At 41.2% G+C, this 15,653-nt stretch overlaps 1 protein-coding gene across 1 annotated transcript in view; it reads left to right on the top strand.

Annotated features, from left to right (window-relative positions):
• Positions 1 to 15,653, top strand: part of LOC126470079 (uncharacterized) — a 325,220-nt gene that overhangs the window by 277,982 nt on the left and 31,585 nt on the right. The window contains exon 25 of the mRNA XM_050097591.1: positions 14,188 to 14,321. Within this exon, the coding sequence (XP_049953548.1) occupies positions 14,188 to 14,321 (134 nt within the window). The remainder of the gene's footprint in view (positions 1 to 14,187; positions 14,322 to 15,653) is intronic.

The raw sequence follows: 15,653 nt of genomic DNA, 5'->3' as shown, positions 1-15,653 counted from the left end.
TCGGCACACCAGTTTTCACATTAGTTAATAACACAGTTGAACTCTTAAAACTAAAGGAGGGCACATGCCTTGATAGGCTTCTCTTTCGAATTGTGGGCAATATTCGCCAGAAGGCTGGGGCTCTGGAACTATTGGAGGGGACGGTCATAACCATTTGCAAGATCCCTTTTTATACAATAGCCATATCAGTACAATAATAAAAATAGCAGTGACCGGGGTTACTGTGACGCTTGGTATAATAGTTGTATGTAGATTAGTGGCTGACTGCCATTCACTTAAATGTGCTAAAAGGTAATCGTAAGAAATTTATCCTCTCTCGTGTTTTAAAAGGACATCAATTAACGTTAAAAGGTGATCATTCGATATATTAGATAGAACAGGTAATTTAGTTGACAAAGGAACCATGAATGAACTTTCAGGTGGAAAATTGCAGAGGGTGCCTTCATTATTCAATGAACATCAAGAGGGGAACATAGCAACTTGACACAAGAGCCGGAGGGGATTGATTGCCCGCTGGTTTATCTAACGAACAAGATGTACGGCCTAAACCTCTTGACCTGTGGGAGTTATTTATTCCGTTTACATTACCTACAGTAGGGAGGCATGTGTCATGTCCCTCCAAATAAGCATTCAAACATAAATTAAATAAAGCATGATTAAATCGTAAGTTACTCTTCCAAAATAGTTTCTTATCTAGAACATTATTAGTAAACACTTAAATAATGGGCAATACTTGGGAACCTACTCTGGCATAATTGAAATCACACAAAATAAATAACTATCTTCATAACTCTGGCAACAAATTAACACATGGAAACATTAGGCTCATTGACACAAATGCTAAATTACTGGTGCTGGCAAAACTAGGGGATTGCCTTGGTAAATAATTGATAATAAAACATAGACAAAATGAATACTTAAAATAGTATATAGACATAAGTAATTGGCAACCCATCGCAGTGACACATGTAGTGGCAAAACCGCGATAGAAGCAAAAGTACAAAATACAATCTCCCTTACACAAAACTTCCATATTCTCCAGTTATATTTTGTAGCAAAATAAGTATAAGTATTCTCTAGTATTCTCTTTATGCTATTGTTTATATCTCCATACTGATTGACATGTCTTTGGTATGTCTACCTACATGAATGCTGTGTGCCAATGTTATTAGTAATGCTGTATAATAGTACAGTGTCAAGTTAATTCCTCCTTTAGCAATGTTTTAGTTTAAAGTGTTTTCACGTCTCCTTCAGTTTTCAGATCGATAATTGCCATTACCCTCCTTGATATTATTAAACGTTAACCTCTTTTTTACGATATCTCCTGCTTTAATTTGTACTCCTTGTCTCGTAACTACATAATGTTGGTTGTTGGCAGCCTCCTAACCAATTGAGCTGAGTTATAATTGTCATTTCTTATGTTGACTCTCTCACCTGCCTGCTCCCTAATACTCGTTGACGACGGCTCATCGATACTGGTTGCCTCTCGATGACGTCTACATAACTTGCCTGTCAGCGTTTCTGTTTTTGAATAAAATCAGAGTCCATTTGCCATTTGTAGAGTGTGTAGGAGGCAAGGTAATTTCCTTAGTGTTGAAAATGAGCGTAAAGTTATACAAAATATTCGTCTTATAGTGGTTAATAATTCTATGTTGAGAATCAGTGCTGCTTGAGGCGCTAGGGTGCAGCAGGTGTCGCGCTCGCAAGATTGCAGAGTGCTGACATTGTGGATGTGGCTGGATCTAACTGGTGCGGGAGCAACGCTGGCATGCGCGGCGTAGGGGCCCGTCCTATGGGCAGGACGTCGAGCGCTAAATAACTCCAGAATAATTCTCTGTGAAAGGCGGGTTCAGTGGTGGTTTTAAAGTACTAACGGTGACTACCAATGTAACTTGTATACCTAATCTTGTAGATAGAGGCATAAATGACTTCTCAAGTAACTGTTTGCAGGTCATGTGTTCGATGCTAGTAGGAACTGTCTCTTTCCCAACTGAAGTGTGTGACAGTTTTATATTTTACTTTGACTATTACTTTGTTGAAAGTTACTTGTATGGTGTTCAATTGGAGCTTTTATCTCTCCCTTCTTTACAACTCCTGATTAGTACGTACATAAAACACTCTCAGTGATACTTTTGCAACAGATTAAAGATTTACTTCAGCAGCAGCAGCAGCAGTAGTAGTAGTAGTAGTAGTAGTAGTAGTATTAGCGAAGGTTAAAATGGTCTCATATAAGGTGTAGATGTTTCGTGTACTTCTTGCTTTTGCTAGCGTTTATCATAGCCATCGTTGTATACTGCACTAGGTGACACAGCTTAGACGCTTCGGGAATGCAGGAGTGTGTGCTTTCTTAGCAGTTGTTTCTCTTGCCTGTGCTGGATACAAAACAGATGGCTGGGCTTCATCCCAACAGGGGGTGGGGCGGGGGCGGTGATGGAGAGCAGAAAAGGGCCTCTGTATGTGGAGGCAGGGTAGCTTTCCTTGCTACACGCTGAGTTACATTCCTCTGGGCAGTTACTAAATTTCTTCCAGGCTTACTTTGTCATTCACGACATTTATTAATGGAGGGTCTTCTTTTTAAGGGACGCAGACAACTCAATCGTTAAAATTCACAGAACTGTCACGATTAATTTACTCACTTGGACACTCTGTTCTTCTAAAATGTACGTAGTTGATAGATTTTATATTTCTGCATGAACTGTGATGACGACTTGACTCTCTTAAATATCGTTTACTTGAAGCTCGGGGCTAATCACTTCTGGAATTAGCAATGGGGTATCTAGTTAGGACTGTTATTTTGGATTGGTATTAACTTGGTTTTTACTGTACTTTATTTTACGATGGCATTTCAAACTCGATCCTTTTGGCTGACATGTTTCCCACACAGCGGTCACTTTACAGAATAAATACCACGGCAAGGGTCAGCTTCCTTGACGCCATATAGCTCTGTTTATTAGCCACAAGAGTGGCAATACAACATAGCTAGAGACCAATTTGAGACCCCAACGTCTCCTATTTTAGTGGATTAAGTGATGTTTACAAAAACAAAAAAAAACTTTTTTCCCATACTGAAAATTCAAATAAGTGACATGAATAGATTTCTGGCCTAGAGTAAAACTAGTAGAATCTGTAAGGCAATATTAGGCTGGTGAGTTTATTTTTATAACTATCTTCTTCGGGTCTGTTGATTACATTGCAACCATATGGTGGAAGGTGCGGAAGTGTAACATGGGGGCTTACTCCACCATGGCAGAGGCGTGTGGCCTGTGGGGAGGAGGGAGTGCGTCACAAGGCAGTAGGGAGGGGTGGAATCCTAATGTCCGCTTGCTTGGCGGGGAGGGCAAGAGCCGGCCGGTGTGGCCAAGCGGTTAAAGGCATTACAGTCTGGAACCGCGTGGCCGCTACGGTCGCAGGTTCGAATCCTGCCTCGGGCATGGATGTGTGTGATGTCCTTAGGTTAGTTAGGTTTAAGTAGTTCTGAGTTCTAGGGGACTGATGACCTTAGAAGTTAAGTCCCATAGTGCTCAGAGCCATTTTTGGAGGGCAAGACTTGCAGTTTGTAAACAAACTGCGTGCATCTATCTTGCCTGGCATTATGAAAACTTACCTTGTCGTCTCTCCAGCGGCATATTAAGAAACGATATAATAGCACTTAGGGAGGGCTCCTTTTACTTTTAAAGGAACATATTTGATGTTTAACTTGAACGTATGTATTCTTGTTAATTGAAGACACTGTCCCTCAAGCCTGATATTCGAATTGTTTTTTTCCCTTTTTAACATTGTTATTATGTGTGTCTGAGCTCTTGGCATAAACATACACGTAATGTGGTGTATCCCAAACTGTAATTAGAGGGCGGCAGGTTGTCAATGATCTTGTGCTAATGGCAGTTACAAATACATGCTAATAACATGCTTTTATGGCAAAGCTTTAACAGCTGTTCCTGTTCACCGTTCACTAAACCAACATGTGAAGTGTCATTCCATTTGACATATAAAAGATTAATTGATTCTTACTTTGTGTATTCTACTGACAGGACCAACTTTTCCCCTTAATTCCATTACTAATGAGTGATTGTGTTTCCATCTCTTTACCGCTACAATGACGTTACTGGAGACATTGAATGATGCAAGACAAAATGATTACGAAAAACTCCAATCCCTTCCCATTAACATATGACTCCTAACTTCTATTACAAATGGTTGCCAATACTTATGAATACTTACAAATAACATGCACAACTTAAATGAATACATTGCAATTACTGCAGTTTCCCATCAGTTAATTTTTTTGCTTCACTAAAGACTCTTCAAATTAAATACATGGCATGCTGGACCTAGTACCTGGATCGGAATACATAGGGGAGTTTTGACCTTAGAGCATATCTGGGTCACACTATAGGCAGTTGCACTACTTTCTTTCATGCCCTCTTGGCTGGAGCTACTTGTGTAGCAGGCTCTGCTTCACTGTCAAGTGGAGGTGGCTCAGAACCCTTGTTGTTGTTGTTGTTGTTGTTGTTGTGGTCTTCAGTCCTGAGACTGGTTTGATGCAGCTCTCCATGCTACTCTATCCTGTGCAAGCTTCTTCATCTCCCAGTACCTACTGCAACCTACATCCCTCTGAATCTGTTTAGTGTATTCATCTCTCGGTCTCCCTCTACGATTTTTACCCTCCACGCTGCCCTCCAATACTAAACTGGTGATCCCTTGATGCCTCAGAACATGTCCTACCAACCGATCCCTTCTTCTAGTCAGGTTGTGCCACAAACTTCTCTTCTCCCCAATCCTATTCAATACCTCCTCATTAGTTACGTGATCTACCAACCTTATCTTCAGCATTCTTCTGTAGCACCACATTTCGAAAGCTTCTATTCTCTTCTTGTCCAAACTAGTTATCGTCCATGTTTCACTTCCATACATGGCTACACTCCATACAAATACTTTCAGAAACAACTTCCTGACACTTAAATCTATACTCGATGTTAACAAATTTCTCTTCTTCAGAAACGATTTCCTTGCCATTGCCAGTCTACATTTTATATCCTCTCTACTTCGACCATCATCGGTTATTTTACTCCCTAAATAGCAAAACTCCTTTACTACTTTGTGTCTCATTTCCTAATCTAATTCCCTCAGCATCACCCGATTTAATTTGACTACATTCCATTATCCTCGTTTTGCTTTTGTTGATGTTCATCTTACATCCTCCTTTCAAGACACAGTCCATTCCGTTCAACTGCTCTTCCAAATCCTTTGCTGTCTCTGACAGAATTACAATGTCATCGGCGAACCTCAAAGTTTTTACTTCTTCTCCATGAATTTTAATACCTACTCCGAATTTTTCTTTTGTTTCCTTTACTGCTTGCTCAATATTCAGATTGAATACCATCGGGGAGAGGCTACAACCCTGTCTCACTCCTTTCCCAACCACAGCTTCCCTTTCATGCCCCTCGACTCTTATAACTGCCATCTGATTTCTGTAGAAATTGTAAATAGCCTTTCGCTCCCTGTATTTTATACCTGCCACCTTCAGAATTTGAAAGAGAGTATTCCAGTTAACATTGTCAAAAGGGTGCTGTAGCCACCCCTATTTCATATTAGTGGTCTTGGAGAAGAAAAATTGTCGTTGCAGGTATGTGTGTGGTGAACCTGCAAATGGATGAGAATAGTTACAGTCAGGAGATAGAAGTAGTGAGGCTAAAGAGGTTTGCCTTTTCTTAATCTTTCTTCTAAGATAAGTCGTAAGGTTAGTATTGCCTCACGTGTTCCAACATTTCTACGGAATCCAAACTGATCTTCTCCGAGGTCCACTTCTACCAGTTTTTCCATTCGTCTGTAAAGAATTCGCGTTAGTATTTTGCAGCTGTGACTTATTAAACTGATAGTTCGGTAATTTTCACATCTGTCAACACCGGCTTTCTTTGGGATTGGAATTATTATATTCTTCTTGAAATCTGAGGGTATTTCACCTGTCTCATACATCTTGCTCAGCAGATGGTAGAGTTCTGACATGACTGGCTCTCCCAAGGCCATCGGTAGTTCTAATGGAATGTTGTCTACTCCCGGGGCCTTGTTTAAACTCGGGTCTTTCAGTGCTCTGTCAAACTCTTCACGCAGTATCTTATCTCCCATTTCGTCTTCATCTACATCCTCTTCCGTTTCCATAATATTGACCTCTAGTACATCGCCCTTGTATAAACCCTCTATATACTCCTTCCACCTTTCTGCCTTCCCTTCTTTGCTTAGAACTGGGTTGCCATCTGAGCTCTTGATATTCATACAAGTGGTTCTCTTCTCTCCAAAGGTCTCTTTAATTTTCCTGTAGGCAGTATCTATCTTACCCCTAGTGAGACAAGCCTCTACATCCTTACATTTGTCCTCTAGCCATCCCTGCTTAGCCATTTTGCACTTCCTGTCGATCTCATTTTTGAGACGTTTGTATTCCTTTTTGCCTGCTTCATTTACTGCATTTTTATATTTTCTCCTTTCATCAATTAAATTCAATATTTCTTCTGTTACCAAAGGATTTCTATTAGCCCTCGCCTTTTTACCTACTTGATCGTCTGCTGCCTTCACTACTTCATCTCTCAGAGCTACCCATTCTTCTTCTACTGTATTTCTTTCCCCCATTCCCGTCAATTGTTCCCTTATGCTCTCCCTGAAACTCTGTAAAACCTCTGGTTCTTTCAGTTTATCCAGGTCCCATCTCCTTAGATTCCCACCTTTTTGCAGTTTCTTCAGTTTCAATCTGCAGTTCAGAACCAATAGATTGTGGTCAGAATCCACATCTGCCCCTGGAAATGTCTTACAATTTAAAACCTGGTTCCTAAATCTCTGTCTTACCATTATATAATCTATCTGATACCTTTTAGTATCTCCAGGATTCTTCCAGGTATACAACCTTCTTTTATGATCTTGAACCAAGTGTTAGCTATGATTAAGTTATGCTCTGCGCAAAATTCTACAAGGCGGCTTCCTCTTTCATTTCTTCCCCCCAACCCATATTCACCTACTATGTTTCCTTCTCTCCCTTTTCCTACTGACGAATTCCAGTCACCCATGACTATTAAATTTTCGTCTCCCTTCACTACCTGAATAATTTCTTTTATCTCGTCATACATTTCATCTATTTCTTCATCATCTGCAGAGCTAGTTGGCATATAAACTTGTACTACTGTAGTAGGCATGGGCTTTGTGTCTGTCTTGGCCACAATAATGCGTTCACTATGCTGTTTGTAGTAGCTAACCCGCACTCCTATTTTTTTATTCATTAATAAACCTACTCCTGCATTACCCCTATTTGATTTTGTATTTATAACCCTGTATTCACCTGACCAAAAGTCTTGTTCCTCCTGCCACCGAACTTCACTAATTCCCACTATATCTAATTTTAACCTATCCATTTCCCTTTTTAAATTTTCGAATCTACCTGCCCGATTAAGGGATCTGACATTCCACGCTCCGATCCGTAGAACGCCAGTTTTCTTTCTCCTGATAACGACGTCCTCTTGAGTTGTCCCCGCCCGGAGATCCGAATGGGGGACTATTTTACCTCCGGAATATTTTACCCAAGAGGACGCCATCATCATTTAATCATACAGTAAAGCTGCATGTCCTCGGGAAAAATTACGGCTGTAGTTTCCCCTTGCTTTCAGCCGTTCGCAGTACCAGCACAGCAAGGCCGTTTTGGTTAATGTTACAAGGCCAGATCAGTCAGTCAATCATCCAGACTGTTGCCCCTGCAACTACTGAAAAGGCTGCTGCCCCTCTTCAGGAACCACATGTTTGTCTGGCCTCTCAACAGATACCCCTCCGTTGTGGTTGCACCTACGGTACGGCCATCTGTATCGCTGAGGCACGCAAGCCTCCCCACCAACAGCAAGGTCCATGGTTCATGGGGGGTCAGAACCCTTATGCAACTTTAACCTGTCAAAATGAACGATCACTGTCCATGCAGCTAACTGAATTTCAGCATTTACCGGTGAAGTAAGCTGCATGATGGGGTATGGACCTTCATACATAGGAGTAAACTTATTTGTCCTTCCTTTCTTAACTACTGGATTGCCCAACATCACTAAATCTCCTACCTTGTACTCGGGCATTATTGCTCTCTCATTACTCCTTGTTAAGTGACAAACCACAGCTTTTGCATTGTTTCCTCTTACTTACTTCCAAATAGCTTTTAAACGTCGCACCAAAGCTTTCACGTCCGTGGATATAATACCTGGGAGCAGTTTGTCAATTTCAGAAGGTGAATTCATGGGTCAGCCATATGCTGCCTCATCGGATGAGTATCCAGTGGCCTCATGGACATGGCTATTATATGTTGACGTGATGTATTGGACGTACTTGTCCCAATCAGAATGATTTTTATTGACATAATAAGAAAGCATAAGCGTAACTGTGTGGTGGACTCGCTCTAATTGTCTGTTAGCCTTAGAGTGAAACGGGCTCGTTCTCCACTTTTTGATTTGCAGTAGTCGATAAACTTCTGTAAATAATGCTGAAATAAAGTTCATGCCTTGATCTGTAGGTACAGCTTCAGGACTTCCGTATGGTAACACCAAGTGGGTGACAAATGCTTGAGCTATGGTTTCTGCTGACATGTCCAGTATGGGGACAAGAATTAGGAATCTGGAAAAATGATCTATAATTGACAATATGTATCTGTTATCCTGTGGACTCAAAGGGAAAGGACCGACAATATCTGCTGCTATTAAGACGCAGGAGCAAGTGGCTTCTGGCACTTATTGTAAAGGTACCTACGTTCGAGGTGGCAATGACCTAACACAGGGCAAACAATTTTGTATATACTTTTGCACATCGCACCATCTGCCTTTCCAGAAATAACTGGTGGCTATTTGACAATTGGTGGCACAAAGACCATTATGACATGCTTGCAGGCTATCATGACATTGTGCTATTACCTTAGGACGTAATTCTTTCGGGATTACTACTCGTTTACCCAGTGGGGTTTTTCGATACAAAATTCCGGGCAAAGTTTCATATGTCTGGCATTCAACATCTCTTTGCTGCGCTTCCCTCAATTCTTCAATAGAAATATCATTGGCAATGATTAACCTTCTGGCTTAACTCATTGGCATTTTGATGCAACTTGTTTGGCTTATGTTTTACCTCGTATTCAAATTCGCTCAGTTTTAAAGCCCAATGAGCTAACCTGCTGCTGGTATCTTTCAAACTTAACATCCACTGTAATGCGACGTGACCCGTGATGACAATAAACTTCCTCCCATACAAATAGTGTTGAAAGTAGGTTACATCAAACATGAGTGCTAAAAGTTCCTTCTCAGTTGTACTGTAATTCAATTCCGCGTTGTTAAGCTGTAAAGATGCATAACCAATTGGTTGTTCCTCTCCATCGATTTCTTGTGACAAAATGACTCCTACGGCATAATATTAGGCATCTACCGACAGAATAAATGCTTTTTCAAAATATGGGTAAGCTAGTACAGGGGCTCTAGTCAAAACAAGTTGAATTTGTTGCATCGCTTCATCACATTCCTTGGTCCAGGTGAAACTAACTCCCTTCTTCAATAGTTTAGTTAGGGGCTTAAAAATGGTAGCATAATTGTTCACAAAACATCTATAATAATTTGCAAGGCCAAAGAATGACTGTAATTATTTGGTACTTGTTGGTGTTGGAAAGTCCTTTACTGCTGTGGTCAAATGGGGATCCGGTTTGACATCTTCGTCACTTATTATATGTCCTAAATATTGTACCTGCGATTGGGCAAAGTTTCTCCAGTTTCACACTCAGGTGGGCTCCTTTCAAACTTTCCAATACATCCCTCAATCTCTCTGCCGGTTCCTTTGTGGTCTTAAAAAAAATGATAATGTTGTCTAAATATACTAAACATGTCGTGGGTTTCAGTCCACGCAACAAGAAGTCTACAAATCTTTGAAAAGTGGTGGATGCATTCCTCAAACCAAATGGCATTCTTACAAATTCATATAGTCCCATAGGTACAATGAAACAAGTTTTATGGCAATCCTGAGATGCAACAGGGATCTGATAATATCCAGAGCGCAAATAAAGGGTGCTGAAAAACTTACAGTTGCCTAGTCAGTCCAAGGTTTCATAGATACACGGTAGGGGATATGTGTCCGGAGTAGTTACTTGGTTCACAGCCCTCATATCGAAACACAGACAATAGGCTTTCTCACCATTTACTGACTTCTTTGGCACGACGACCACGGGAGACACCCACGAGCTTGAGGAAGGCTGAATAATTTCTGCTGCTAACTGCTGCTGAATCATATTTTCGACTACTGATTGCAAATGATACGGTAAATGATATGGCTTTTGCGCAATTGGCCAAGCTTCACCGGTTGGAATTTCGTGCTGAACCAAATCCGTAGCTGGTAGAAACTGCCTCTCTTCAAACAACCAAGAAAACTCATCTAACACTGGCTGTAACATCTTTTTCTCCTTGATATATAAATGACTTAACTTCTCTGACAACTGATTTCGTAATGGTGATGCTACATAACGCACTTCTCTAACTAGAAATTTCTTTTTCTTCCATCCCTTCTCATCTTTAGTTTGTTGAATCTCAACTCGTCCTACTTCTTCCAAAATCTCCTGTCCACTAGCGACAATAGTACCTTTCGGTATTATAACATCTTTCACGCAAAATTATCTATACTCACAGGTATTGCAAAACCTTTGTGTTTTCTTTACAGTCAACAAATACTTCTCTTAACATGAACTTGTTGATGATCTAACACATCATTCTGGGTGAGTGGATCCCCCAGAATGTCTGTCTTCGGCTGCCCCCGCTTCTTGACATCTATCCAAAGAATTTTTACACTTCTGCCTCTTATCCTTACAGGGTCAGTGGTTCTTATTGCCCACATTCGTGGTTTTATGGGAGACTGTGAACGGTGCCTTTCACAGCTTCCTCGAGTCTGATGGGTTGGTGCACTGCTAAAATGATGAATTGCTTCACCTAACTGCACAGTTCGCGTTTGATAATTCACTATCCCCTGATAATGGTGCAGGAAGTCATTCCCTAATATGATGTCAAAATCGCGTTTTCTTAGCCTCACTACTTCTATCTCCTGACTGTAACTATTCTCATCCATTTGCAGGTTCACCACACACGTACCTGCAACGACAATTGTTTCTTCTCCAAGACCACTAATATGAAATAGGGGTGGCTACAGCACCCTTTGATTATTTTTATCTACAAATAACACACTAACTTGTGCACCAGCATCAATTAGAATCTTAACTAATTTGTTCCTGAATATGCCACTTACACTAATATGTTCCACCTCTTCACTCTCTCTGGTCCTCACTGGGTGAATTATTCTAGTCGGGGGCGAGTGTGGGTGGCAGAGCCTGCCCCTGCTCGTTTACCTGATTAGACCTTGCATTGCGGCGTTGACCGCGCATCTGATAAGAAAATAGCGACTTTGACGGGCAAATGTTATTGAGATGACCTACAGTCTGGCAAATAGTGCAGAGAGATGTGCAACAGCGCATTGCCGTGTGGTTAGGTCTCCCACAGTGCTGACAAATTACTTCCCTTGCTAATACTGGTAATGGTTCCGGCAGATGTGGTGCGGCAGCGCAGAAGCGCAATACATCTTTACGTACTATTGCCAAATGAACATCATAAATCAGAGAGGTGGGGGAGGCCACTTTAACTTCTCCACCAATTCGGGGGTCAATACCACGAATAAACACAACAATAGCATGGGCTTCTGCTTTCGAGTACAAAATCCCATTCTCACTGGCGTTTTTCCCGAGCTTGTAGGTACGGCGAGATATGGCCCATATACGATCTGCAAAAGCATCAAAATCCTCGTTTGGCTTCTGCCTAAGAGTTGATAACTGATCTCGGTAGTATCTGATACCTCTGGTGTTGGAATAACGCGTAATTAATCCGCGGGCCAAAACTTCAAAATCACGCATATTATGCAATTCCTCCACTGTCCTTATGGACATTCTTGCTTTCCCTGTCAACTTCAATCTGGCTACATTAACCAATAGATCATACGGCCAGGCACAAGTATGACCCACATCACGAATATTCTGTACGAACATAACCACACTTTCATGGGACTTTCCAGAAAGGTGGAAATGAAAGAAGCCGCAGGAAAATTGCTTGCACTTGCCATGTTAGCTGAGGTTGTGGTAGTTGTATTAGTGACAAAATTAGTATTAGCTGTCATGGGTTGTTACGGGTGTGGAGCTAACCATAGATACAGAAGTTCGCATGCTGACTTCCAGCGTCTGTTTCAAGATGCAGTTTTGCTTGATCACCTCTTGATTTTGTATGAACAATTGGTTCATTCTAGCATCGATAGCCTCTTGCGGGTCTTGTAAGGCAGCTGCCTCTCTAAGAGTATCCCGTTCTGTTGCTCAAGTCCCTGTTGGCATGTTTACAAAATTGGGGGGCTCTAGTGACCATGAAATGAATGTTACAAAAAAAAAAAGAGGGGCCACAAAATAACCTAGTCCAGCGGTGGATGGCCCGCGATGTTAAGGTTTGAAGTAACGCTGTGACTTGCGTTAAAGTTGAGTCGGCGCGATGTGCTGACGGCGGCGACAGCGTGGTGAAGTGGTGGATGGCAGGATCGTCAGCGGCTGTCATAGATGCAGGCTGGCTTCTGCTGGACCCTCAGGTGGCGGTGGATGTGTTGGTGGCCAATGACGGTGGCTTGCCTGGAACTCGGCTGCATGTCCCTCACGCAGCGGCAGATGGCGTGACGACGACTCTCTCACATCACTGGTTTTCTCTGGCTCAGGTCTCTGGCTCAGGTGACTGCAGCACACGCCCTGTGTGTGTCTACTGACACAGCCACATCCCGTGCGGTGCAAACATGGCGGCCGGCTGGCGCATTTTATACAAGTGAAATGCTCGGTGCTAAAATCATAATGAAATGGAAGTGTCCCGCCACAGCTTACCACTCATTGCCAATAGAAAAGTGCTAATGATGTTATGGCATGGGGCTACTGGTAATATACCCTCGCCAGAAGAATTTAAATTAGCGACAAAGTTGCTATGGGAACAAATCCCGATTCTGACGCCAGTTAGTGCAGAAACGACTCTGTTATGAGCAGCTAAGGAAATGGGCAAGTGTGTTGAAAGAAATTGTTGTGACACCTTTTCTTGAGATGAGGCCATTTATTGGCAGAGAAACCAACAGATGTGAATTCAAATGGACAGCGTGAGTCAGGCCGGGGGAGGCGAGGGTGAGCCAAGACGTGGGTGAAACATAGTTCGCAGCAAACTTAGGCGAAGTTAAAGAAAAGTGGTGGCTGCCATTCAGGCAAGTCTGAATGGCATGGCAGCTACAGAAACAAAGTCCTCGGTGCCACAGCACTGGGAAAAGATGATGATGTTCACAGCCACCGAGCGCATGGCAGAGAGTGTGTTTTCGGCCAACGGGCGGCAGGTTACCTCCTGCACAGCCATGCGATTTCCTCCTCCCTGATTGGCCAGGAGCCGAGAAAACAGGGGGGGGGGGGGTCATGGAAAGTTCCGAAGCATGGCCTGGCCAGCTTCGCGTAAGCAGCGTTACCTCATCAGCACACGCGGGAGGAACATGATCGAGATTGCCCACCTCGGTGCTGACTTGCTGCTGCCAGACCATGGGACGAGAAAATTACAGGCAGCTGAAGCTGTCGGCTAATGCTTGACTGTAACAAGAAAATGAAATAAACCTTTTTAAAGAAAATAAAGATAGAATCCCCTACTATATGGCTCAACCTTACACCTTACACACATTTTATGTGATATGTGGTTGCCTCCTCTTTTAGACGAGTTTGTTTAGTTATGTATGTAATGTGACTACCACATCCATCATCCAGTTTTTAGTTTCCTTTTTCTGAATCATTGTTTTAAACATTTAATTTTTTACTTGCCTTTTAAAGAAAATGTTTATATGCAGACTATTAAAAGATTTCAGTTTCTGATGGTTATATGTGGATAAATGTGACTGTGAGGCAGAGAGTGAACTAGATTTTAGAAAATAATATTTAGTCTCTTTGTTGAGTGCCTAAACCACAAGCTCAAAGGCTGTAAAGTTGTCAATAACAGCAGTGAATAACACTTGAACATTGTATAATATTAACAGATCAGTACAGTCCTCATTTTGTAATTCCTTGTGGAATCATTCCAAAAAATAAAATATGAGCTTCTTCTCTTTCTTAATTTTTAGGCAACAACGAGAAATTAAGGCCTTACAGCTACGCCACATGGCAGAACTAGAGTACTTCAAACGTGTGCGGTGTTCTCGTTTGGATGATTACCCACAAGCAAGAGATCCAATGGTGTTCTATCAGCTACACCCAGGTCAGTAACACAAGGAGTTATAGTGCTTATGTAGCTCAGTATTACTCAAATGACTATTTTGCCTGTTGATCCTGATTGATAATTAAACGAGACTGCATGATCTAAATAAATAGCCACTTCCCCATATGCCATGTGGTCGTCATGTTGGATTTTCATCATTATCCAGTGTCTAGAACTCGATGTAAAATAGTGTTAAGATAAATAGATTAAAACATAGCTACTTATTTTATTTACTAATTAAATACTGAAAGCAAGATGAATTAAAGCTCTCCCCATTGAACAGTGTATAGCATCAGCCCCTAGAACAGCATTTTTCAAGAAGAGGGTAAATTTTACCATAATGGATAAACGAATCCAAAGCAGTCAACCAGCTGCAACAAAAGATGGTATTAATAAACCTTTGACCATGGTTTTGGTGCATGTAAACCTGTCTTCAGAAATTCATGTAACCTGGAGACAGTCAACAGTAATAACGAAGACAGTGTAACAGGAATAACTAAAATGTCATCAGGTTACATGTCCAGTGAAACTCCACTCTCCGACTTTTAAAGGATCTTTACAAAAATGCTGTAAAATGTGGGAAATAACATTTCAAGCAGAGAAAGTTATGTATAGGATCTCCTCTTTCATTTTTGCACTTGATGTATGATATATGTACATAATAGGCATCAAAATAATTGTCAGGGACTTTTTTTTTTTTTTAAATAATAAAGGTTATGTGAATTTTCTAATATGTTCAGCCATTGATGTAACTGGACCTTGTAACTGTCAGGGAAGTACAAACATGTGACAATTTTACACATCATAATCAATGTTTTTGGAAGACCTTTGTCATCTGTTATTTAAATAATGAACCACTGCCCCAGTTACATATTTTTTCATGCTTAGCATGAGTTTCAAGAATTTATTCTCATTGTGCAAATATTTACGTATGTTGTATGTGTATATGTTGTTCTCCGTCTCTTGTACTGTAGTCATCATTTTGAGGTTACAAAGTACTGTCTCCCCTCCATTAGGCTGCAAACAACAACAACAGACAAACAAACAAACACTAACACTGTTTGTTAAACATAAAAATAATACTTACATAAATATTTGCACTTGAAAACAAGAATAAATTCTCCAAATGAGTCTTGCAAAACATGAAAAAATACAAATTGTGCTGTTTAAACAAAAAACATTTCAGCAGTGCAAAGGTGTCAACACATGAAATAGCCTCACATTTGCGTTCGAGTTAATGCAAAGGTTTTGCGATGATGACGATGATCACAAAGATGCACATGTGCAGTAGGGACAGTTTTATGGTATCTTTATTTGAGAAAACTTACTCAC

This window comes from Schistocerca serialis, chromosome 3 (genome assembly GCF_023864345.2).
Source record: "Schistocerca serialis cubense isolate TAMUIC-IGC-003099 chromosome 3, iqSchSeri2.2, whole genome shotgun sequence".
Classification (NCBI taxonomy): Eukaryota; Metazoa; Arthropoda; class Insecta; order Orthoptera; family Acrididae; genus Schistocerca; species Schistocerca serialis.
The sequence above is the reverse complement of the archived record's forward strand: the minus strand, read 5'-3'. Positions and strand labels throughout refer to the sequence as shown.